At 41.4% G+C, this 26044-nt stretch overlaps 1 gene segment (V, D, J or C); it reads right to left on the minus strand.

Moving 5' to 3' along the window:
* Positions 1-4485: 4485 nt before the first annotated feature.
* Positions 4486-16193, minus strand: LOC144245887 (T-cell receptor beta-2 chain C region-like). The segment is given in 7 exon segments: positions 4486-4654; positions 6197-6303; positions 7417-7434; positions 7811-8146; positions 10122-10185; positions 15718-16028; positions 16163-16193. Coding segments are annotated over 7 exon segments (894 nt in total).
* Between the last annotated feature and the right edge of the window lie 9851 nt (positions 16194-26044).

Here is a 26044-nt window from a genome sequence, read left to right on the forward strand (position 1 = left end):
TTTCACAGCCATTAGGAAGAGCTGCAGTGAGACGGCAGGGATGGGGATTACAGGCAACCTTTGTTCTCACAGACATAAGGCACTCAACAGATATTGGAGGATTGATTATTTAAGACAGAAAACCCCAACACATTTCATGTAGTGCCTCTGAGAGATACCTGCTACATGTCAGAATTCTAACACTTTTACCACATTAAGAAACAAACATTTTGTCATCTATTGCAAACATTGGTGCATCAGGAAAAAATAATAATTCCAACTTTGCATGGTTGATTGGCTTTAGATGCATCTGCAGTCACAGTTTGATTTGGTGAAAATTAATTTCAGTATCTCAGAATTTCCTAGCTTGCTTGCCAGTGAGGGCAGGCTCAGTTCTCAGATGATGAAAGTAAATCCCAGCATACAAGGTGTGTTAAGAGAAACGAAGGCAGAGCATGCCTGTTCTGCTGCAGAATTGTCTGCAGTTGCTGCCTTAACATGCATGGCCCCAAGGTTCAGGTACCCATGGGTTTTTGTAAAGGCTTCCTGGAGAATGTATCATAGTGGTCACCCCGCTGTTGTGCCACAATGATATAACCTGGTACAAAAACAATCCCACCCACGAGTCCACCCCCTGTTTTTGTCAACCAGGAAGGATTGCCATGATTACCTATGCTGGTTTGGACTGTGGTTCAGTTAATTTACTTGAAAGACGCTGCTGTGGGGCTGTCTTTTGAGCTTGTTCTGCAAATACTGTTGACAAGATAGAAATGTTTTTGTTGTTGCTGAGCAGTGCTTTCACAGCATTCAAGGGCTTTTCAGCTTCTCATACCAACATGCTGGCAAGGAGGCTGGTGGGGTATAGGAACTTAGGAGGAAGGACAGCAGGGAGAGCTGATCCTAACTGATCCAAGGGATAGCCCTTATCCCATGGTGTCATGTTCACTATGTGAAAGGGGCAAGCAGGGGAAAGAAGAAGGAAGGGAAGGAGATTTGGAGTGATGGTGTTTGTCTTTCCAAGTCACCATTACGGGTGATGGGGCCCTGCCATCCTGGGAATGGCTGAACCCCTGCCCGCCCACGAGAAGTGGAGAATGAATTCCTTGTTATGCTTTGCTTGTGTGCACAGTTTTTACTTTACCTCTTAAAGTGCCTTTATCTCAAGCCATCAGTTTTTCACTTGTGCTTTTCCTATTCTCTCCCCAGTCCTGCTGGTGGGGAGTGAGCAAGCAGCTGTGTGGGGCTTGATCCTGGCTACGGCTAAACCATGACAGAGCCACAGCCCACATCCTTCCTTTGCCACTGCTGTTTCTTTGTGATAGTCCAATTACCTCTCAGTGTATCCAATATTCCTCAATTTATAATCTCAAGATTTTTTTCTTATACTCAAAAAGGTAATACTTTTTATTCTTTTATAGGTTGGCTTTAAATGCAGTCATTTTTCACTGGTAATGTCATGGCAGTATATCTGCTCCTTTCCTTTATATTCTTTCTCTCTTCTGCCTCCAGGATGACAAAAACCTTTAACCGCCCCCCGTAACTGTGTTGCAATGAGAGTAATTTGCTTATTATGGGCTGGTGTTTGTAGCTTGGTGTTGCTTGATAGAGTCCTCCCGGGCTTATGACTTTGAAAGGGCTTCTTTTAGGAGTAAGAGCAGGCCTTCATTTTGCAGACTGTCCAAAGGGACGAGAACAGATGGGAGAGGTAACAGGCTACATTTATGTCCTCCCTTATACATAAGTGTGCAGTCTTGTATCACAAAGTGTTGAGACATAATTAACAACCTAACCTAAACATGTTTTTATATTGCTCTTTAACAGCTTCACTTGAATCTTTTTTATATGAAAAAGAGACTACAAAGCAGAGAACAAAATACTTCAAAACAAAGTCATACTACTAGGAAAATCACAAAATATTTCTTAGATTATTTTCATTATCATCTTATTCATCTAAATTTACACTGTTTCACCTCTACCTTAGTCTGTGTTTTTCCTACATTTATGAAGGAAACATTTATACATAGAATGTATGACTTCATTCTTCATTTAGCCTAGTGTGAGCTTCCACAGAACTGTGAGAGCTTCCACAGAACATTTCCTCCACAGAAGAAATGGTTTAACTTTTGGTTTGAGATAATAATGAGATGCAAAGTGGATGAAAGATCTCTGGAAAGACTTTCCACATTTACTAATCCCTTGAATATATAATTTAGGGTGCACAGAAAAGGTCACCACAAACACTGTTTTACAGAAACACAATCTGGTTCCCTTTGCTTGTTCTCCACTACAGGTTAGATATCTTCCTTGTCTCTCAGTTGTATCCATTTTACCTTATCTCTGGGTTGTGTCTTTATTTTCATTTTTATTTTGGTTTTCTTAGTCCTTATTTCCTTGTTTTCTTACTTTTCCTCATTTTCCTATTTACTGTTTTCTTTGGAAGGACAACACAATTTAATCATATTTCATCCATTGCCTAGTGCACCTGTCATTCTCTCTTTCCTTTTTGCTTAAAATCTTCCCCTTCATTCTCCCTAGCTGGTTCTCTTGAAAATTGTAAGAGACACAGTATAATTGTAGAGAAGTGGACTTAACGTAAATATCACCCTGAAGACATCACTTTGTCCGAAGTGGTCTCCTGTATGGCCAGAAGAAGAGACAACAAATGGGGGCAGAGTAGAATTCTGCTTTTCTCCTTGAATGTAAACATCAGCCCAATCACAAGCATTGTCTCTACAAAATTGTCTCTCTTGAAAAAGAGCTTGATGGACAAAAGCTTTCCTTTAAACATATGTCAATTCAAAAGAAAAAAAAAAAAGAAAGAGGAGATATTTTATGAGCCCAGATATGTCTCTGACTCTCTTTCAAAGTGGTCTCTTTGCACAAGCACCTCTATAATAGCAGAAGGGTGTGAGAATGACAATTATAGGGCTTGTAGCACGCTTGGAAAATAACAGGATTGGATTGCTGACCTTGGCCTCAATTTCCAGCAACTGAGAGATATGAATTCAGTGTGGGAACATTCTTCACATTCCAGAGACAAAAGGGAAGTCTCTGTCATTTTCCAGATTCCTCCCTGCCATAGAACGGCTTAGTTATGTCCCTCCTTCACACTGTAGCTTGTCTGCTCCAAAATTCCTCTGCCCAAGTTTGTCCCCTGTTCACTTTGACCAAGTTCTACCAAGGCCACTCTGAAAGTCTGTGTGTGTGAGGACAAGATTGATCTGGGATTTTCTGACAGCTCTGATAAATTCAGCTATTTTCATCAAATGTCCTAATAAATTATATTCATCTTAATGTGTTTCAGGCTGAGCTGGAATTATTTTTTAATATTCCATTCTGCTGTGCTCCGGTCTATTCCAACTTCACAGAGCAAGAATAATGGGACATTTCTTTTTCTTGGGAAAAGAACCCATCCTCAGAATCAAAAGATGACTCTGTTTATCATTGTCAGACCCCCTGAAATGCGCCCCTTTGTACAACCTTCTCAGGATTCTCACTTGCCGAGAACTGTTCCTTTTGTTTCTTCTCCAAAGAGGAAGGGGACACCTTTCCCTAGACCAGCTCATTCACATCTTGTCAATATAAGACACCTTGAAGCACATTTGTTAGAAGTATTTTTCAGGAAACAGTTCTCTGTTTTGTTTGGAGCAGCCACAACACTACTTAAGTGATTTCTGTACACAGAGCACCAAATAAATCTCTTGGTTCAGTAAGATATTTTCTCCTCTTCTGAAGTGTTTTGAGGACATTGAAAGAGTGACAAACACTGAGCAGGAAATCAACTCCATTTTACAGCATTATACCCATCTGTCCTCTAGCATTAAGATGCAGCTTGTTTCTTTAATGACATGAAGAGAGGTATGACGGATTCCTCTCAAGTCTCTCATCAGATCCTTTTGAAACAAAATCATTAAGTGTCAGATGCCTTATAATCTATTCACCAACTTTTTCCTCAATACCACAGTGAATCTGGTGTCATTGCCAAGGTAATCCCACAAAATAACAAAGTGAGAGAAAAAGCAGCTCCCATGCTTCTCCCAAGAGGATGTCACTTCTCATCTGGCTGGAATGTTGTTTCCTTCTCTACCACCTTTGAATTATGCAGCTGTTCTGGCCCAAAATGAGTGTCTGGCCAGAGCAAGCCTCCAAAGCCTGCAGCCCTGCTCTGCTTGTTGGTACACAGTGTAAGTGCTGGATGAGTCTCCGCTGTTCCCATCTCTGATAAGTTATTTCTACAGGGATTGTCAGTGAATGATCTTTTATGAGAGTTGCTTACGCCACTATTCATGTCTGAAAATTTAGTGGTAGGACATTATAACTACAGAAGACCAAATTTGAAAACAACAGCTCATGCTCTTCAAGGGAAAAGAAGCAAAAACTTTATTCATGAATCAAGGAGATGAGTTCTCAGCCTCAGAGGATTAAGATAGTGCTATTTTTATAGAAATGTTACAGTGAAATATGATACATTATGATATGGAAGAACAGGGAAAGTTCAGCAGTGATTACAAAAACGTGAAGAACAGGATGGCAACAGACAATTACAAAAACATTATATTCAGAAGTTCATGGAAGTATTGATTCTTTTGCTACTGAAAGGTAGAGAACTTGGTATGCTCCTGCTGATGTGATGACAAGGGCTCTTCATTTATTCTCTAGATAACTTGACACCAGTCTAATTGAAAACAAAATGGGATAAAATAAGAAGAACAATAAAATAGTAATGATAACAACCACCAAACAACAGAAACAAGCACAGGAACTGGCTGGACGACCTTGCCCAAGAGTTACCATCAAAGGTTGAATGTTCAAGTGGGAATCAGCCATGAACGGTTTCCCTCCAGGGACTGTACTGGGGCCAGAAGCATTTTTTCAACTTTCATCAGTGTGCCATTGATACTGAGACCAAGTGCAGCCTCAGCAAGTTCACAGATGACATGAAGCTGTGTGGCCATGGGTGTGTTTGAGGGAAGGGATGACGGCCACAGGGAACTGGACAAACTTGGAGAAAAGCCCGTGTGAACCCCCACCAACCCCTCCTGCAGTTCTGTGTCCAGCTCGGGAGGCCCCAGCACAGGAAACTCATGGCCATGACAGAGCTGGTCCAGAGGAGGCCCACAAAAACAGGGATTCAGGCTGGGAGAACAAACCCTGCTGAGACTGGAGAAGAGAAGCCTCTGGAGAGGCCCCCGCCTGAGGCCTTTCAATACACGGCCATGGGGGACTTTTAATTAAAAACAGAGACATTTACCAAGGCCTGCAGTAGCAGGATGAGGAGCCTCGATTTTAAACTGATAAAGGGTAGCTTCAGATTAAAGGAAGAAATTTGATCTGGTGAGGATGGTGAGAGAGTGGAACAGATTTCCCAGAAAAGCTGTGGATGTCCCACCTCTGGAAGTGTTTAAGGCCCAGTTGCATGGGGCTTTGAGCAACCTGGTCTAGTCAAGGATGTCCGTGCCCATTTCACTGTGGGGACGGAACTAGATAATCTTTAAATGCTCTTTCTATCCTAAACCATTCTGTGATTCTATGACTATGATCCAGAAATAGACAAATCTATCCCCTCCAGTATATCCTTGCAAAAGGACCATAAAATATAACCAAGATTGTCCTCATCCTTGCCCTCAACTCTACCAGGCCACTTTTCAAGTACATCTCCCTGTTCTGCTTTTAAATGGACAAGTGCTGAGACTCCTGCTGCTCCCACTGCCTGTATGTTTCCGCCGTAGGCAAAACTTACCAATAAAAAGCATTTCCTGGCAATTAGTTTGATTTATCCCATTTGTTTAGATCGATCCACTGTTCTTTATAAATCTTTTTAAATGTTTGATCAGATTTATCCCCTGCATCACCTCAAAAACCTGCTTATTATTATCACTGCTGACATATGCCCCTGTTCAATGGTTACACAAATGTATGATAAATCTGCTATTTCCCTTACTTACTTTCTGGGCTACTTGTCCTTAATTCTCATCTTTTTCATGTGTGCAAAGAGGATTGTTAGAAGGAATTCCTCTGCTTGGTAGCATTGATTTTATTGGAGTTCTGGCCAAACAGTAAGAGAAAACCCATCACTTGTGATTTTTCTCAAGCTGAACTGCACCAAGCCTGGCAGAGCACCTGCAGAACAGCCAGCCCTCTGAGAAAAGGTTTAGCCTGCATGCACTGATCCTTGAGTAGTGAGTAAGCCCAGCCTTCCAGGGACACTCTGACTTACCTTGGCTGTCCACACCAGACCACTCACCAAAACTGCATAGACAAAGGCTTTGCCACAGAGGATGAGGTAAGTGAGCTTCAGGGAATTTCCATACCGCAAGTACGACTCTGCAAGTCAAACACCATTTGTATTTGTCTATTCAGTTTTCATCATCATCATTGCAAGATGGTAGTTTTAATGGAGCGTTCATCAAATGAGAACCCTGGAAATTTTTAGCTAAGCAACATAAAGGAACTAGAAGCAAATGAGTGGCTCTGCTGACACCAGAGAACCAGGGAAGGGACAGAACATAGCAACTTAAAGAACCAAAAGAGAAAGCAAGTCTAGGAAAGACAGAGATTGGCTTTATGCTGGGAAAGTACTGAGTTCCACACCCACTGATGAACAGGGCTGTTCATCTGAGTCCCCAGACAGGAACACAAAATAGGGTGAATCGCACGACACAAATGTTTTTTTTTGTCTCATTATTGAGAGTGGCCTTATGAGTGCTGCTGATGGATCAGGAAAGTTTTACAAAGCCCAGAATAAGAGGGCTTCTAGAAGTTTTATTCTTGTGGAGTTTTCATTCTAAAGGGGTTGCCATAGCATTGAGATACAAGATCTGTCTTGGTTCAGCGTTAAGATTGCTGAAGCATTAAAAAAGCTCTTGAAAAATTGGAGTGTGCAAATATGCATACAAAGAGGAAAGAAATGTAATTTTTATTATGGATATCCTCCATATAGGATAGCAGTGTGGAGCGGAATGTGACTTGTCATGGGAATTGTTCTGAGTTTGATACTGAGAAATATTCAGAATATCATATCCTAAATCGTGATGCCAGAATCACTTGAGTAAATATGGATCATCTCTTGCCTGGCTGAGCAAGAATTTCCCAATGGAAGTCAGTTTCTAGGACAGGAGGAGATGATAAAGAGTACATTTCAGTCTACAGGAAGGTACCATGATTTCTTTTGTTTTCAAATGGAATCATATGGGAGAGCTAAAGCCCAAAGCGGAGCTACATACAATATGCACAAACAGCCCTCCAAAAAACTTTTCTTCTTTTCCTTTCTTTTTAATATCACAGACAAATCACTTACAGGAGAAAGAAGAAGCTATTCATACAGCAGATATCTCCCACATGTTGTACTTATTGTCAGTAAGACTGGCATTAAAATACACACTGGTAATCGCCTGGGAGAAGAGGCTAAATTCTCTTCATGTGAGAAGCCACACGTACCTTCTGTGAGTGCACACCCTGAAAGACAAAAATGAATTGAAAGTCATGTGTCTCTTCAGAGCAGACAGAATACAGATTTTCGAAGTCTTACTATATAGTACACAACACTGCCTCATTCTTCCTACTACTCTAGGGGCTTAGTGATACTCCATTACAGAGATTTCTCAGTGGAAAGCCTGAAGAAACTCTACATGTAGAATGGTATCACAGGAACAAAGGCCCAGGAATGGGAAGAGACATCTGCTAATGCCTCAATATTTAGGTCTGTATTTGTGCCAGAAGAACACCCTGTATAGAAGCTGCATATAGATGTGGTTCATATCATAACACTTGCTCTTTTGATTTGTGATTTCTATCTTAGACAGCATGGTAAGAGATGCTTTTTTTTACTCACCAGCATCACCAGAGATAAATTTGTTTATTGATGCTGTTGTTCCATTCTGAAAAAAATTGGCAACACACTCAAATCGATTCAGAGGGTTGAACCATTCCCAGGCTGGCATCCTCAGTCGGCTGGTCAGTGAGTAGGTGCTCCCATTCTGTGTGGAGGACTCGTCTGTCCCCACCCCTTCAGTCCTCTTCACACCATTCACCCTCCACCCCAGAGTCAGGTGGTCAGGGTAGAAACCAGAGGCCAGGCACACCAGCGTGGCCTTGCTCTTCTGCTGGATCTCCTGCTTGGATGGGGAAAAGATGGCCACAGCTGGAGGTATGATTTCATCATTCTTCCCTGAAACACAAAGCAACATGGTCCAGAGCCTCCATGCCTCTGTTCAATCCCAACTCCCTGAAAATGGTCCTGAATTTATGCCCTGTTACTCCTGAAACACCTGGCCTTTTGCCTGCTGTCTGTCGGACAATTTGTATCTATTGGATACAACACACCAGGAAAGTGGAAGGATTTCTTTTCACTCGTTACACAAAAGCATAAAGGGTCCTGCCACAGAAATGCAGGAGCACATGAATTTCTTGTAGTGCCTCTGTCAGAAGAATACAAAGCTGCAAAGAAACTGAGCAAACAGATGGGCAGAAAAGTCCCCATCAAATAATTTGCTGTTAGTAAGACCTGTATTTGTAATATTGTATTAATAGATAAGGGAGTCTCTTTTAAGGCACAAACATCTTCAGCAAACTGACTTATATACCTGGGGATGGAGTTAAGACATGGTGGTCATTGCACTGCTCAGATTTATGCTGTCATGGGATACCCAACTTAGTCCCCCATCTATGAAATGACCTGGAAGGAAGGAAGGAAGGAGCTGATCCTTCTCACTGTCTGAAGTGAAAACTATTGAAGCAGGTAACATGAATCTGCCAGGGACAGGTTTTGCCTTGGGTCTTAACCAATGCATTTTTAAGAATATTAAACATCTCTTTATGTAATTTAATTTTTAGCTTATTGTAGGTATGAGGAGCTCTGATCCTAGGCTACCCACCTTCCCAAAATGATGCTAGATTCTACAGACTTGCAAATCAAGCATTGTTTCCTGTCCTAAGGTGTTTAATATCTACTTTTAAGATTATTGAGAACAGACCTCAGCCAAAAGAATGTACAAGGCAGCCATGAGAAGTTATTCAGAAGCTAAGCAGGGATACTAAAGCCAGGAAGTTTTCATATACTATATCTCATGCTAGATGAGTAGAAGAAATATTTTTGACTCATCTAGCATGAGAAACCCATGAGGTCTGTAGAGTGCTGCTGGAAAAGGGAATGGAGGGAAAACTATGTAACCAAAGAGAAGATTATTACTCTGGGTTGGATTTTTGTATCAAGGCACTATGAATTGTGGTTGTTATTTCTGATCACTCTCTCCTTTGCAGAGGAAGAGAGCTAGCAGGATGAGCAGAAATTAATATTTTGCAGAGATCTTGCCCCCTAAGTCCTTGTGTTTGCATTCAGGTGATGCCTTAATTGTGACCACCAGTGCTTGCTCTGCAAAGATCCCTGGGCTGCTTCTGTATGAGCTTGTACAGGCTTTAGATGACCTGGATATTAAATGGAGATAACTCCATAGAGTGTTTAGTACTGCTCTCTTTCCTTTTAGTTGGTATGGAGAGAGGTTGATCACTTCTATTTCTCCCTTCCAGCACTTGGCATTATGATTTTTTTTTTCCTATTCTAAAATTATTTCTGACAAATTCTTCAGCTCATAGCCGTAACAGCTGATGAGTGAGAGGTGGCAACAGACAGTAGGACACCAAAGAAAAGATTAAAACCAAAATAGAATACTCCATTAAAGAAAAATGAAGTCAGGTAAAAGGGACAGAGAAAGAATGATAAAAATACTGGAAAGAAAAAGGAAATGAGCAGTCTAGAAATGTAATAAGGGGACTAGTAAAAGCAAGAACTGGAAGAAGTGTCTGATCAGCAGCGCATTGTGTCTGGTCTTTTATACTGGTCATTTCCATTCCCAAGTTCTATACTATTTTCTTGGAGAATGAGAGGAAGCAGCATTATTTATTCCCTTCTCCCTTCATTAAGTTCCCAGGCTTAGAAAGTTGGCAGAAACAGGGATCTCAAAATCTGTGCTTGCAAATTCTTCAGTTTCATAGTAGCACATCTCATTTTAATAAGCATGCAATAAAGCATTAATCCTGGTCTCATGGCTGCATGAAAAATTATCATTATTAAGCTTTTAATTAAGAATGTTCTTGTCCTCTAAACCAGTATCACATAGATCACAGAGATCTGACTTCTTACTTACCTATGACTGTAAGTTTTGTCCCACTGCCAAAGAACAATTGCCTATTATTCACACCATTTTGCATCTGCAGAAAAACCTCTCCTCTACTCCCAGTCCTCTGAGCCAAACCTGTGGACTAACCCTCCCCTCATGTGGTATCAACAAAACAAGTAACACCAAGTATTCATATCCCCTAAAAAAACAAATCTGTAAGGGAACACTACCAAATCTATGTGCCTAAACAGCTGTGATCAACACCAGAAATGCCCTGTCCAGAGCCATTTTGCTTTAGGTGTAGGTGAATCAGTTGTTGGAGGTTCCACCATTTTTTTATAGGATATTTGTCTATTAATCTAGGTGTCATATTAGAGTATTAGAAAATATTTCCCATATGCTGACTGAGTAATTTCTTTTTATCAGCTAAATAGCCACATTTCCTTTAAATTTTGTTTAACATTTTGAATATTTTTATCTTCTAAAATGAATGCCTTTTCTTTACTTGCAAAAAATTGTTTTATATAGAGCACAGAGTCCTGGTCTGCTCTGCCCTTCATAGAAGTTCCTAAATATGCCCCCTTTCCCTTTCCCTTTCCCTTTCCCTTTCCCTTTCCCTTTCCCTTTCCATTTCCCTTTCCCTTTCCCTGGAAGGCCTTCCTTGAAAGGTAGTCTCTGCTTTTATTCTCTGTCCTTCCTTGGTGATGATAATTCAAATTTGCTGCCTAAATATCTGTGGTCAACAAGGGGTCAGTGTATTAATTTTTACCAGCTCAGGCACCACAGATAAACTTTGGATTTCAAAAAATGTGCTGATCATTTTTTTTTCTTGGAGATTGAATTTCACCACCTGTTATCAGTTTATTCTGTAGTGGCACAATGTGGTAGAAATATATGAGGCATCAATTCTTCGAACACCAGGAGTAACACAAGCAGTAGAAGAGATCACCGTCATTTATCAACATCTGAGCAGCAGCCTTCTTTTCCCCAGATTTGGACAATCCAAATCCATAAATGTGGCTCAGAAATAAACATTCTCTGAGAGCTCTTTCCCTTGAAATGAATCATATATTCTTCTTCTGTGGTTTTCAGTGGCTGTTGAGCACCTATTCTGAAATAGTAATACTGTTGTCCTTAATGATCTTTTTATCACCATCCTGGTGAGCCTGTACAGTGGAAATAAACTGGCTGTGCTGTGGAGAGATACTTTCTATAAGGACTTAAAAAGCTGTAGAGAGATTTTAGTATTGCTTATTATAAAGCTGAGCATTTATTTTTGCCTTCTGTTTCATCAACCAAAAATGCCAGCACGCGTGTGTTTCCTGGTTATCTGAGGCAACACATTCTTTAATTTACCCTGGAAATAGTCAGGGTACTTTGAGTTTGTATCATCTTGATTTTGTTTCGTAGACCCCTTCAAAGTGTAACTGTAAGTCAGTTCTTTCCAGATGGATAGACAGCTTTTCGCTGACTTGTCCTTAATCATCTCTCTAACCCCAGCAGAACCAGCATTACAGAGAGTAGCTATACTTTTGGGGAATTTTTCCGTGTGTTGATTCAGTAGGAACTTTTTTTTATGTCACGTACACATTATTTATCCTATCCCTTATCCTCATTCTTTCTAGGGACAGCTTTTTCTTTACTGACAATGCACTAATTTCATTCTCCAAAATGAAAGGTGGACTGCTACCTAGAGGACCAAACTTATTCTATGAAGTAGACAGGGTTACTAGCACACCAGGAGAACATCAGTTTTATAATGAAAGGGAGAATAATCATTAAATTCTCTAATGAGAAGACATGGCATTTGAAGTGAATTAAAAGAGGAAACAGAAATTTCTTACCCATAACTGTAAGTTTTGTGCCACTGCCGAAAGACAAACCAGAGGTGTACACCGTGACCAAGTGATGTATCATAAACTAAGAGAAGACACTGCATCTGCCTTACTATAATCAAAGCCTAAGAAATCTGCATTTGGAATTCCAAACATCACTCAATCTCTGTCTAAAGGGATATAATAGAAAACCAGCTTGAAATCAGTTTTATAGTCTGTAGAATTCATTTGATACTTTGTCTACATTTCACCCCAAGCTGTTTTTGCCACCTTTCTCCAAGCTTCATGCTACATCACTTATTTTATCTGCTATTCTCATTTTGCACATCTTGAAAACAAGCAGACAAACCCAAAGGCTGTCACTGCCTAGGAATAGAACTCTTCCACACCTAGAACTTCCGCACTGTCAGTCTTGTATTCCAAGCATTTTGATGCCTTATTTTCTGCAATTTGTGAAGTTAATAATCAAATGACACGTGCATTGTGGTTTTCATAGTCAAATGCAGGTGCTTCACCTTTGGCAGGGAACTAAAACAAATCCCACTGTTTTCTTTTCCATGGCAGGCCAGCTGTCTTCAATAGTCTTGCAGAATCCCGTTCAGTTTTCTGATTGGTTAAAATAATCCACACAAGGAGAGCCCAGAAGAATCTGTTGACCAGTCCCAGACAAACCTTTCACAGCCATTAGGAAGAGCTGCAGTGAGACGGCAGGGATGGGGATTACAGGCAACCTTTGTTCTCACAGACATAAGGCACTCAACAGATACTGGAGGATTGATTATTTAAGACAGAAAACCCCAACACATTTCATGTAGTGCCTCTGAGAGATACCTGCTACATGTCAGAATTCTAACACTTGTACCACATTAAGAAACAAACATTTTGTCATCTATTGCAAACATTGGTGCATCAGGAAAAAATAATAATTCCAACTTTGCATGGTTGATTGGCTTTAGATGCATCTGCAGTCACAGTTTGGTTTGGTGAAAATTAATTTCAGTATCTCAGAATTTCCTAGCTTGCTTGCCAGTGAGGGCAGGCTCAGTTCTCAGATGATGAAAGTAAATCCCAGCATACAAGGTGTGTTAAGAGAAACCAAGGCAGAGCACGCCTGTTCTGCTGCAGAATTGTCTGCAGCTGCTGCCTTAACATGCATGGCCCCAAGGTTCAGGTACCCATGGGTTTTTGTAAAGGCTTCCTGGAGAATGTATCATCGTGGATCCCCCTGTCCCCACAATGATACAGTCTCCTACAAAAACAATCCCACCCATGACTCCACCCCCTGTTTTTGTCAACCAGGAAGGATTGCCATGATTACCTATGCTGGTTTGGACTGTGGTTCAGTTAATTTACTTGAAAGACGCTGCTGTGGGGCTGTCTTTTGGGCTTGTTCTGCAAATACTGTTGACAAGATAGAAATGTTTTTGTTGTTGCTGAGCAGTGCTTTCACAGCATTCAAGGGCTTTTCAGCTTCTCATACCAACATGCTGGCAAGGAGGCTGGTGGAACTTGGGAGGAAGGACAGCAGGGAGAGCTGATCCTAACTGATCCAAGGGATAGTCCATATCCCATGGTGTCATGTTCACTATGTGAAAGGGGCAAGCAGGGGAAAGAAGAAGGAAGAGAAGGAGATTTGGAGTGATGGTGTTTGTCTTTCCAAGTCACCATTACGGGTGATGGGGCCCTGCCATCCTGGGAATGGCTGAACCCCTGCCCACCCACGAGAAGTGGAGAATGAATTCCTTGTTATGCTTTGCTTGTGTGCACAGTTTTTACTTTACCTCTTAAAGTGCCTTTATCTCAAGCCATCAGTTTTTCACTTGTGCTTTTCCTATTCTCTCCCCAGTCCTGCTGGTGGGGAGTGAGCAAGCAGCTGTGTGGGGCTTGATCCTGGCTACGGCTAAACCATGACAGAGCCACAGCCCACATCCTTCCTTTGCCACTGCTGTTTCTTTGTGATAGTCCAATTACCTCTCAGTGTATCCAATATTCCTCAAATTATAATCTCAAGATTTTTTTCTTATACTCAAAAAGGTAATACTTTTTATTCTTTTATAGGTTGGCTTTAAATGCAGTCATTTCTCACTTGGTAATGTCGTGGCAGTATTCATGCTGCCTTCCTTTCTATTCTTTCTTCTCCCCCCAGGATGACAAGCAAACCTCAAGCTCATATTTTGCAATTTTTGGTTTGCAATGAGAGTAATTTGCTTACTATGGGCTGGTGTTTGTAGCTTGGTGTTGCTTGAGAGCATCTTCCTAGAGCTTGTGACTCTCCCTATGAAAAGGGTTCATCTAGGAATAGGAGAGTAAGAGCAGGCCTTCATTTTGCAGACTGTCTGAAGGGACAGGAAATGATGGGGAGAGGTAGCAGGCTACATTCATCCCCCCTCCTTATATGTAAGTGGCAGGGTTTTGTCTCACAAAGTTTCGGCACATAGTTATCAACCTGACCATATTGCTCTGTAATGGCTTCCTTTGAGTCTGCCTGGATATGAAAAATAGACTGTAAATCATAGGACAAAATCCCTCAAAACAAGGTCATTCCACTAGGAGAATCACAAAATATTTTGTCTGTTATTTTCAGATATCAGAGAAGAGCCCATAATTTCTCAAACAGCCTGTTTAGCTGGGAAGAGGTGTTAGTGTCCCAGAGAATGGAATGAGAAACATGGACTAAGATGTAACATGTAGGACCAAGAGATAGGACTATAGAACACAAGATATTAGGCAGGTCATCTCAGCATGCTCCTGGGTTGCTCTCTCTCTTCTACAACAGTGAACAGAATACTTAAGTCACTAATTATGTATGTTTATACAGAACTTTTGTTTGTATACATTGAATTTGTCAAAAAATGCTTCTGGGATTTTTTTTTTTTTTTTTGGCTGTCACTGCCTAAATGATAAAACTAGAGTTTTATCAGTCTAGAGCTCTATTAGTGTCCTTAATGACACTTAGTCTTTAATTTAAAAAGAATGAAGTCGCCTCTCCATTAGTTTTGAAGGAGTATGTGGTGCTAGCAGCTCCTCAGGTCATGTTCAAAAGGCAATTTCCAAGACATGCCAGCAGAGACCAGTCTTGTTGCACCTTAAAGTTCCTTGGCAACCTGTCAGAAGGAAAGGACTTGCAGGCCATGAATACAAATAAATATGAGTGACAGAGCAAAGGGGAGGGAGATCCTTGATTTTTATTTCCAAGTCTTTCATAGGAGGTTTTTGAGCTTTGGAGGCTATGCTGCCTAATACATCAGACAAGAGAAAACAAGAATGTGTAAGGAAGAAACATTTAGGGATATATTTTCTAACAATAATATTTTTTTGTGGGAGAATTTCACAGGAAATTAGAGATTGCATCAGTCATATCTGTCCTGCATTCTTTGGCGTTCGCAGAGCAGCAAGTACAAGGAAGCAGGCCATATTACAGAGACACCCTGAGCTTTACACATTTGTTTTAGAGACACTAGTACACTTTCCATAAACATCCAATGCTTTTGGCCACAACCCCATGAAGTTAAGCAACAGCTCTTCTTCAGGGCATATGTGTGCAATGAAAAGATATGATGGTGGAAGAATGGATCTGATTAATAATTTAGCTTCAAAGACAGAGGTTGCTGCACTGCTCTGTCGCTCTCCCATTCAAAACATCTTGGGTCCATTGCACCAACTTCTATGTTGTCTTCTTTCTGCTCTTCCTTTGCCACTCTCCTGACTGTCTCACATGTTTCAAAGACTCCATCTCTCACTCAGAGAAGGTGGGGATTTTATCTTAGTGTTCAACCCCGTCGCTACACCGTGCGATCGTTTGCAGCACAGAAATACGTGGCTTCATCCTGGGGTGTCACATTCTTGATTGTCATGAGAAAGTGATCAGTATTCTGTCTGGTTACTTCAAACTTGGCCTCACTGTAACCATCTTCATAGTAGTTATGGCTCCATGTACTACTGCTGACTATTAACTTCAAACCATTTCTTGGAGGCTGCTGGTACCAGTACATATAGGCAAAGTTGCTATAATTCTGGTAGCAGGAGATAATCAAAGAGCCTCCTGGTTTCTGAAGAATTTTTTCAGGCCACTGAGCAATGTAGGCTCCAATGCCAACACCTGCATCAATAAGAGATAACAAGAGAGAGTGAGCAGTAGGAGTACAGATGATGACCAAAGGGATCCTCTACCTAACAATAGCCCTGCATGGCGTGGATGAGAGCCCTGCTGCAGACAGATCTGTTGTCTCTCACCAGGTAAAAGGGCAAGCACAACAGCCAGCATGGCCCTCCAGCAATCCCAGGACAGTGTGCTCCTGCTCACGGTGAGGTTAGAGTTAAGAAAGACCAATGCCCCTCCCCTTGCTCTGTCTGTCAAGTTTGGGCAGAGAGAGAGAAGGCACTGTCCAGCTTTGATACTTTCTTTGGTGGGCCAGTAAAAGCAAAGCTAAATATTCATGTGTCTCCAAGGTCTGCTTTAGCTTTCCCACAAGTCAGTGTTCCAGCTCCTGACACAAATGTGGAATTTCTCACAGACCAGTGTGTTGCTGGCTGAATGCTGAGCTCTCATTCCATGTTGGAGCTCAGACAGGAATGTAGCATCAGTGGATTCATAAGTGATATTTTGACCCATTTACATCATTGGCTATTGGGCCATCTTTGCAGAAGGATTTCCAGCAGAAGTACACCTATTTCTGTTTCATTCTGAAGAGTTTTCTTTGTATCTGAAGCACAGCATTTCACAACTTGGATCATATTAGTCAGAAGCAAAGATGATAGATGAAGATAGCAAAGGCACAAAAAGTCATGTTTAATCGTATCTTAGTTTCTTCTGTTTTCCAGCCAGGGATTCATATTCCTTGCTAGTTAATCTTCCTGGGAGCTCTAATTCACTTTTACAAAAATCAAGACATCTCCACAAGCCATTTTTTCTCAAAAGAAAAACTATAGTTAGACATAAACCTCATGAACACTCTGTTTGTTTCTAGCCTGCCACATACATCCTAGTTAGCCTATTCTATATATAGAATATATTCCGTTCTATTCTATACGGTTCTATATAACCTATACCACTATCCATTCTTTTCTGAATATGTAAGATTCCAAATTATTGTTGCAACTGCTTTTTTTCTCCCTAATTCTTTTAAAGAAACACACACATTCAATTCTAATGACTTTCAGTAATCTCGATATTGCATCTTGCAAACAATCAGATTACTTCTGTGGTCCTTTCTCTCTTTTTTCTCTTTTGCTCCATTTTTCTTTTTAATGGCCTGTCTGTGCACTGAAAAGATGGTTGAAGGAGGAATCTGGTTAATGATCTGAACAAATCTGAGGGCAAGCAATGAGACAAGAAGGAGAGTAGCTGTTTCATGAGAAACTTCTTAGAATAGTGGCTTTTTGTGCAGATGCAATTCAGGCTGGCCAAAGAAGTACTGCATGGGAGAAAAATGTCCCTTAGAGTTGGAAAAAGGAACTGTAACCACAGAATTAACGATGGCAATGAACCTAGAGATTTCTGTGGTCTGCTATTGCCACTTGGAAATTGCACAGCTGTGAGCACTCAATAGCTACCTCATTAAACTGCTGTATGTTGAAGGTGACTGATAAGTTTGTTATCACAAAGCCTAAAAATTGCCTTTGCCAGTCAAAACTAAAAGTGCACAGGAGGTGAGAAATAAAAAAGTTCCTTCCTCTGTTGTATTACCAGAGCTCAAAAAAAAAAAAAAATCACCCAAAGTCTCCACCATAGTGTTTATATTTCTTCATGATTCCACCATGAACTAGTTTTCCTGAAACTTTCTCAGCGAATTTGGATCAGCAGTAATAATTCAATAATGCCAGACAGCATCAGCGACAACAGGTTTTACAAAGATGATCTCTACAAAAAGATAAGAGGCTGAAGAAAAAAGGAACTCAGTATGTTTCTGCTATGTGAGAGATAACACTTTCCCAGTGCTTCCCTGCTGTTTGTAGCCTGACATGAATAGGGAGGAGATCATGGACCTGAGGGTGTTCTGAGGAGCACTCCCTGAGAGCAAGGAGCGATGTGTTACATTTGCTGCTGAGCAGTCCCTGAAGTCAGGAGAATATTGGCTCCACGGGTGTCACATGCCTCGATTTCCCTAGCCCAGAACAGTTTATTTTCTTTCAGAGCACAGGCATGTTTATGGAGTGTGGTTGATCAGGAAACTTGGATGCTGCCATGAATCTGAGTGATCCATCTTGGCACTGCAGGAGCCACCCAGCAATGCTGGTGACGAGGAGTGTGAGGATCTTTTAGAGCACATGCTCCCAGCTGATTCCTGCTCCTTGCTCTCACCGGCTATTCTTACCACATCCCACTCCTTTTCTTGCTGTGATCACAGAGTGTGTGTCACTTCAGCATATCCATATCCAGCTTTGCCACATCATGGAGCAGCACAGTACATTTGCTACCTGTGATAGCCAAGTGCTTCATATGCCATGGCCTCCACATGAGCACCTGAGACAATTGGTTCATGCTCAGTGGTAAGTAGGCAGACTGTCAGGGCCACAGCCTAAAAACAGAACCCAAAATACACAGGGTATGGCCACACTTTCTTAAAAACACCTTTCGCTCTTTTATGAGCTGTTTGCCTTCCTTTGGAGAAAAGGTAAGTCCTAGGTTATGCAATAAAAACAGGAGCATGGGCAGGCAATGGCAGGTGAGGGAACCCTAATAATACCTTGCCCTCAGCTTTCCCAGGTCTATCACAGAAGAGCAATTAGTTCATCAGAAGTTCAGCTCTGCAAGCAATGGAGACAGAGGCACAATGGGAGGAAATTTCTGCCTTCAGCTGTTTCTCACAAGTAACAGCAGCTCTTTGTGGTTTCTTTTCTCTGCCTATGAGGTTTTGCCCTGAGGGGATGCCTCGGTCCAGCTCAGAATTGTAGGCATCCCTGTGGCAGAGAAGAAAGGGATCCTGCAATTAAGCAGTGTGTGAAGCAGTTGAATAAAATGCTGCAGTGCACAGTGTTGCTTGTAAAGATGACAAAGGACTGTTGCTTCCACAAAGGGGGGGTATGCCTGGTCCCCTGGGTATGTTTTCCTCCACTGTTACTTTTCCCATTCTTCTAAGTCCATAATCAGGGGCTGATCTCTTCTCACACACCAATCAGTTTCTAATTGGGCACCTCAGTTCTGTGTCGATCATGAATATGTTGAAGAACTTTGAATTCTCCAGCTGCTCTGTATTCTTTTACTGGTGCTGTGGGAGTATCTGTGGGGAACTAGAGCCCTGGAACATGACTGTGCTTCTGGAGTGCTAATCATCAAAAATATCTGCTGCCTTATCTAACCATACCAGCTGTGCTTCAGTTCTCTATGCTGATCTGCGGGTTTGTATTTCTGAAGGTCTTTGTCTTCAAAGACAGAGGTTGCTGCATTGCTCTGTCTCTCTCCCATTCTAAACATCTTGGGTCCATTGCACCAACTTCTATGTTGTCTTCTTTCTGCTCTTCCTTTGCCACTCTCCTGACTGTCTCACATTTTTCAAAGACTCCATCTCTCACTCAAAGAAGGTGGGGATTTTATCTTAGTTTTCAACCCCGTCGCTACACTGTGTGACCGCTCGCAGCACAGAAATACGTGGCTTCATCCTGGGGTGTCACATTCTTGATTGTCATCAGAGTGGAATTACGACTCACTCTGTTTATTTCAAACTTGGCCTCACTGTAACCGTCCTCGTAAGAGTTATAACTCCATGAACTACTGCTGACTATTAACTTCAAACCATTTCTTGGAGGCTGCTGGTACCAGTACATATAGGCAAAGTTGCTATAAGTCTGGTAGCAGGAGATAATCAAAGAGCCTCCTGGTTTCTGATGGATTTTTTCTGGCCACTGAGCAATGTAGGCTCCAATACCAACACCTGCATCAATAAGAGATAACAAGAGAGAGTGAGCAGTAGGAGTACAGATGATGACCAAAGGGATCCTCTACCTAACAATAGCCCTGCATGGCGTGGATGAGAGCCCTGCTGCAGACAGATCTGTTGTCTCTCACCAGGTAAAAGGGCAAGCACAACAGCCAGCATGGCCCTCCAGCAATCCCAGGACAGTGTGCTCCTGCTCACGGTGAGGTTAGAGTTAAGAAAGACCAATGCCCCTCCCCTTGCTCTGTCTGTCAAGTTTGGGCAGAGAGAGAGAAGGCACTGTCCAGCTTTGATACTTTCTTTGGTGGGCCAGTAAAAGCAAAGCTAAATATTCATGTGTCTCCAAGGTTTGCTTTAGCTTTCCCACAAGTCAGTGTTCCAGCTCCTGATACAAATGTGGAATTTCTCACAGACCAGTGTGTTGCTGGCTCAATGCTGAGCTCTCATTCCATGTTGGAGCTCAGACAGGAATGTAGCATCAGTGGATTCATAAGTGATTTTTTTTTTACCCATTTACATCATTGGCTATTGGGCCATCTTTGCAGAAGGATTTCCAGCAAAAGTACACCTATTTCTGTTTCATTCTGAATAGTTTTCTTTGTATCTGGAGCACAGCATTTCACAACTTGGATCATATTAGTCAGAAGCAAAGATGATAGATGAAGATAGCAAAGGCACAAAAAGTCATGTTTAATCATATCTTAGTTTCTTCAGTTTTCCAGCCAGGGATTCATATTCCTTGCTAGTTAATCTTCCTGGGAGCTCTAATTCACTTCTACAAAAATCAAGACATCTCCACAAGCCATTTTTTCTCAAAAGAAAAACCATAGTTAGACATAAACCTCATGAACACTCTGTTTGTTTCTAGCCTGCCACATACATCCTAGTTAGCCTATTCTATATATAGAATAGATTCTATTCTGTTCTATACAGTTCTATATATACAACCTATACAGCTATCCATTCTTTTCTGAATATGTAAGATTCCAAATTGTTGTTACAACTGCTTCTTTTTTCCCTAGAGAACAGAACTTTTAAAGAAAGTTTTAAAGAATCACACACATTCAATTCTAATGACCTTCAGTAATCCTGATATTGCAGCTTCAAAAAACTTTGGGATACTTCTGAAATTTTCCCCTTTTCTCCACATTTTGTTGTTATCCCCTCTCGCCTATTTGCCTGATGCTCTAGAGAGATTTATATCTTCCCTTGGCCTCTAGATATTTAAAAGGCATGTTCTTTCTATGAGCCTTGCAAATTGTACTTTCTTAGGGCCTGAGGCTTGGTTCCCAAATCCTCCAGGATTCAGAGCAGTGGAAATCTCAAAAATTTGGTAGTGAATGTTCCCTCTCTCACTTTTTAAATACTTTTTTTTAAGGGAGTTAATAGAACTTACCTGAGAAGCTATAGCTTCTCCCCATTCAGGAATGAAAATGCATTTTATATGATGTATAAAAGTTTCATTTGATCTCCACTGTCATGAACATTTTGCATCTTAGAAATAGGGGTTTGGCCAGTTCTTTGGTTTTCTCAGGAGAAATTATTCCTTTCCTGTGCTGCCATGAGGTTGAACCTTGTGCTGGTGATATTACAGTTTCAGTGACTTGTCAAAGAATTGCATATGATATGGACCTTCTTGTTTTTTTAATTACTTTCCATAACTTTTACACTTTTCTTTGAATTTTTATGCTGTTTTCAAAGTCAATACATCAGCAAATAAGTTTGAACAAATTTAATATACTTCCATATCCTTTTATGTTTCAATACTAATTATCCTTGATGCATATTTTTAGCTTTTACTCCTCACAAGCTTTTCTTCTTTTTATGGAAGGTTTATTTTGATTTTACTTGTTCTTCATTTTATTTTATTGACATTTTGCCCTTTCACCTTACTGCTAGGATGGGACACTTTTAGACACTTCCATGGACCCTGCTGAGACAGTTTCATAGGACACTGCTGTTTTGATCAATGCCCCAAAATGCATGCCTTTTGCATGAAGATAGTACAGGATTTTTAGTTTGATTATTGTCTGTCATGCCAAACCTATTAAAAGCCTTTTTTTTTCCAGTAGTAATCAGACCTTAAATCCTGTAAGAAGAAACTATTTCAGACACTTGATGGGAAATTAAACAGATTGTGGAGGCTGTGGGAATTAATTCTAAGATTGTTCTGTGTAAGAACTCTGAGACAAGGCAAAAAAACATCTCAGTGCAGTTGGGCTGCACCTTCTTCTTTAATCACTTATGTTAGAATTTATTACTCATTCCAGGATGAAGATTTTTATTCAGATTAGCTTTTCTGTGTCAGTAAACAAAAGATGACTGAAGACTCTCCAAAGGAAGGAAGTACTGGAAAATGTTAACTCGGGACCTCTAGTGTGTCTCTAGGGAATTGCTTAATATGTTACTGTCTTTTGAAGAGTAGCTGAATTAACAACACTTTCATTTTTCAGTTCAAAATATCTGATTTTTTCAGTCTGTTTTCTTCTAAGATTAAAGATGAAATAAGGGAAAACAAAAAAGTACCATGATAAAGGCAGGTATGGTCAATGTTCCCAAGTAAAACTCAGAACTACTGTACTTGGGGAAGAATAGATGCAGAAAAGTGGAGGAATACAGTTATAAATGGGCCATTCACAGGTAAACAGGATGCTGGGGTGTTATGCTTGTCTGGCTGTGCTTTGTACTGGCTTAACTCAGTCTTACTAAACCCTGTCTTACTAAGTTCCATTTCTAAGTATTTACCTGAGGGAGGAACTGTCCATTCTATGTACATGCATTTTGTGTCTGGACATCTAAGGGCTAGGAACTGGAGTCAGACTACAGGCACCAGCAGCTGGAGAAAGCAGAGCAGGTGAACTTAAGCAGCAGACATGGGAGTTGGGCCACAGGCAAGAGGGGCCATGTGTTCCCCATGATGGCAGCTGGGGAGAGGGAGGGTGTGCAAACCTGTGATCACTAGTGAACATGAGGCCAGACTACCTGCCAAGTAAGTGAGGTCAGCTGGGCTCCAGGGGTGTGTCTCTAATGGCAAGAAAAGTGAGAGGTGGCAACCAGAAGGAGCAGGGATTTTTTGGAGAGGGAGCTGTGTGAGAGGTGTGTGTGTGGACATAATGACTGAACTGCAGCGCTAGGGGACTCAGAGGTCCAAGGGCTGGCACATGTGACTGGGATCCAGTGACAACGACTGGACTCAATATTTCAGCATGGAAACATGTGGAAAGTTTGCACACTGTACATGTGTATACACATATTTCCAACTATTGAATCCTTGTCTAGAACCCTGATTTCTCACTGCAAACTCCAGCCAGAGAGGGACAAAAGATGAGGCCATTGGTGCTGTTCTGTGACTGCATCTGTGTTGATCCATGTCTTCAGCTGTGTATACGTGTATGTATGCTTGGTATTTATCTGTATAAATACTGGGCAGACTTTCTTACTGCCAGCTGGGCCTGGAGCTGTGTCAGCCCAGCCTAACAGTGAGCCTTGGGGGAAAACTGAGATCTCCTCCCTAAGGGTAGAAGAGACCATCGAAGAGTTATGACAATGAGGAAAGGGCTGAGGTACGCTGCCCACATGGAGGAGAACCAAGGGAATAAGGAAAATATTCTTACTGAAGAGTGTTTAACATACACTGGGAACAATAAGTACTGGCTTAGCAGGGGTTTGTGCTGGATTTGGAAACTAATGTCATTTAACAGAGCATCAGGAAAAGGTGGCCTTCCCTGTTCCAAATGATAGAGAAAAATGCCTGTTGCAAAGCAAGGAAGATACTGATACAACCCATTATCTGACCTACATCTTAGTAGGCTTAGTGCATAAAGTCCAGACTAGAACTGCATCCATGTCAGTGGCAATGGTGAGCATCAGATGGCTCTGTAGTTTTAGGGGGTTTAAGGCATTTCAGGCCAGTCCTTTTAGTAGTCTACACTAGTACAGGAAGGTCCTCCAGGGCCAATTCTTTGCAGACAATTCTTAGAGGAATCCTTCCTCCTCAGACTTGTCATACCTTGCCCAGTCAGACCCATGTTGCTCCTTTACAGCACTCACCCCCAAACATGCAGTCAAAGTCTATCTCTAATGGAAACATCTTTTCTGCTTATTTGATGAAAGTTCCTTTTCCTCATCCATTCTATTTCACTGTGCCAGCCTTGCTGGCTACCACCTCTAAACTTCTTCCCAAGTTTTTCAGACCATCTGACTTTCCACATCACTATGTTTACACTTTTCCCAGTCTTTCTTTGTCTTCCCTTTTGTTTCCCAAACCCTCCATCCCATATTTTTATAGCAAATAGTCAGCTTCTAGGTTTAGAGATGTTAAAATTGCCCAGTTTGTATAGGCTTGGGGTACACAGACCCTCCAGGGAAGGTTCTTCTCCTCTTCTGCTCTCTTGCAGATCATGTGCTGGATGAGACGGATTAAATAAATACTTTCAAATCTGATGTCCCCCTCTACTATGTCCTTTCAAGGCCCTTCCTTTCTGGTCCAGCCATTTGCTGAAGATGACTGGGGCAGAGTCTGTTTCCTACCTCAAAGGCTGAGGCTTTATAGCTACATCTGGCTTGATGTAGGACCCCTGTTATTAGGATTTTCCTACCTTTCTTCCTAGTACCATGCTATTTTCTTACTTTTTTATTTCCTCAGTGCCTCTGGCCATAGTCATCCAGAATCCCTTCCCAGTTCCTGAGCTCAGGCACTCTGAAAGAAGTCATAACTTTCCTTCTTCAACCCTCCAAAATCTAACAAAAATCAGAATGGCTGCAAGGTAATGAAGAAATCAGAGAGGACATGAAGGCTCTGCAGAATTGGACATTGTTGGACACTGGATGTTATAGCAAAATATAAGAAACCCCATGTGAAATATTTTTTGACAGTACTAGAATAGTGTTCTCCAAAAGTTCTTAATTGTACACCCCTATCAGGGAAGTATTTTTAAACACATACACCCAGTATATGTACATTTAGTAGCTGATAATTAGATATGTGTAACACTAAAGTTCTAATGCTTCCACCTCACACTTCGGTGCATGATCTTGCACCCCCCTTTGAAGACTCCTGCAGAGGAACATCTTAAGCCAGCAGTCTGTCACTGAATATGGATTTCAGATGCAAAGTCTAGAAGATTCACAACCCTTCACCAAACACTCTCCTGATCCCCAGCAACTGAGGCATTGATGTTCCAAGTCCTAGGTGTGCCTGTCCAGGAACACTTCACTGGCAGAAGACAATTGGGAATAGAGGAGCAATTGCTCCTCCACCACAAAGCTCTGTGAGATCTGAGAATCACAGAATATTCTGAGGTGGAAGGGACCCACAAGGATCACAAGTCCAGCTTATAAGTGAATGGCTCAAACAGTGATCAAACCCATGACTGAGATGCAAAATAGCTAAGTTCAGAAACTTCATGTTTTATGCTCATGGGAAGCTTTACCTCTGTCAGCCCATGGTTTTAACAGGTTTCTCTTTCCCAGGATCTTGCATAAACCTGGACAAATATATTTCCTTTATCTGAGTCCTGTGATAATAGAGCTGACCAAAATACTTGAACTAGGAACATGGAGTTCCAGAAAAACAAGCTGCCATTGCTTGTCCATTGATAATATCTAACACAGCTACCCTTCAGTCACCAGTCCTCCCCCTTTCTGTGCCCTCAGGAGCCACCAGCTTTCGACTGCAGCATTACTGCATGAAATGAGAAACTTGCTTACAGCAATGGATGTACACCCTTGAGTATATTCTTTGAAGGATATTATAAAAAGCCTTTCAATAGGTCTGTGGGGTGTTCAGCACCACTGAGAAGGAGTTATTTATGTTTCAGACAGGGATTTCTTCTCCTAAAGAAAGAAAGAAAGGAGGGTCATTAGAGGGTGTTCAAATTTCAATTGTAATTCAAAGGGGTCTGTTCATCCTCCACAGTTCTCATGGAAAGGCCTGAAGGGCTGCTCTGAGTCTGCTTGCTGGATGACCTTTGAATCATACATCAGAAAACCATTAGCCTTCATTTGACATCAGTTTTCCCCATGAGCAGAACACCATGGAGTTCTGGGTTTTATGGGAGACTCCAGAAGAGGTGTCAGAGAGGCTCTTAGGAGAATGAGAAGGGCTTGGATGAGGCATGTTCACTAGATACCTGCCATCAAAGACTTGGGAACACAAGAGCCACAGGAGCTATGATCCAGATCTTTGGCTGTGAGCTTTAGCAGTAGCCTAGGAAGAGGTCAGGAGTCTCCTCTTGCTGAT

The sequence above is a fragment of the Lonchura striata genome, chromosome 2 (genome assembly GCF_046129695.1).
Source record: "Lonchura striata isolate bLonStr1 chromosome 2, bLonStr1.mat, whole genome shotgun sequence".
Classification (NCBI taxonomy): Eukaryota; Metazoa; Chordata; class Aves; order Passeriformes; family Estrildidae; genus Lonchura; species Lonchura striata.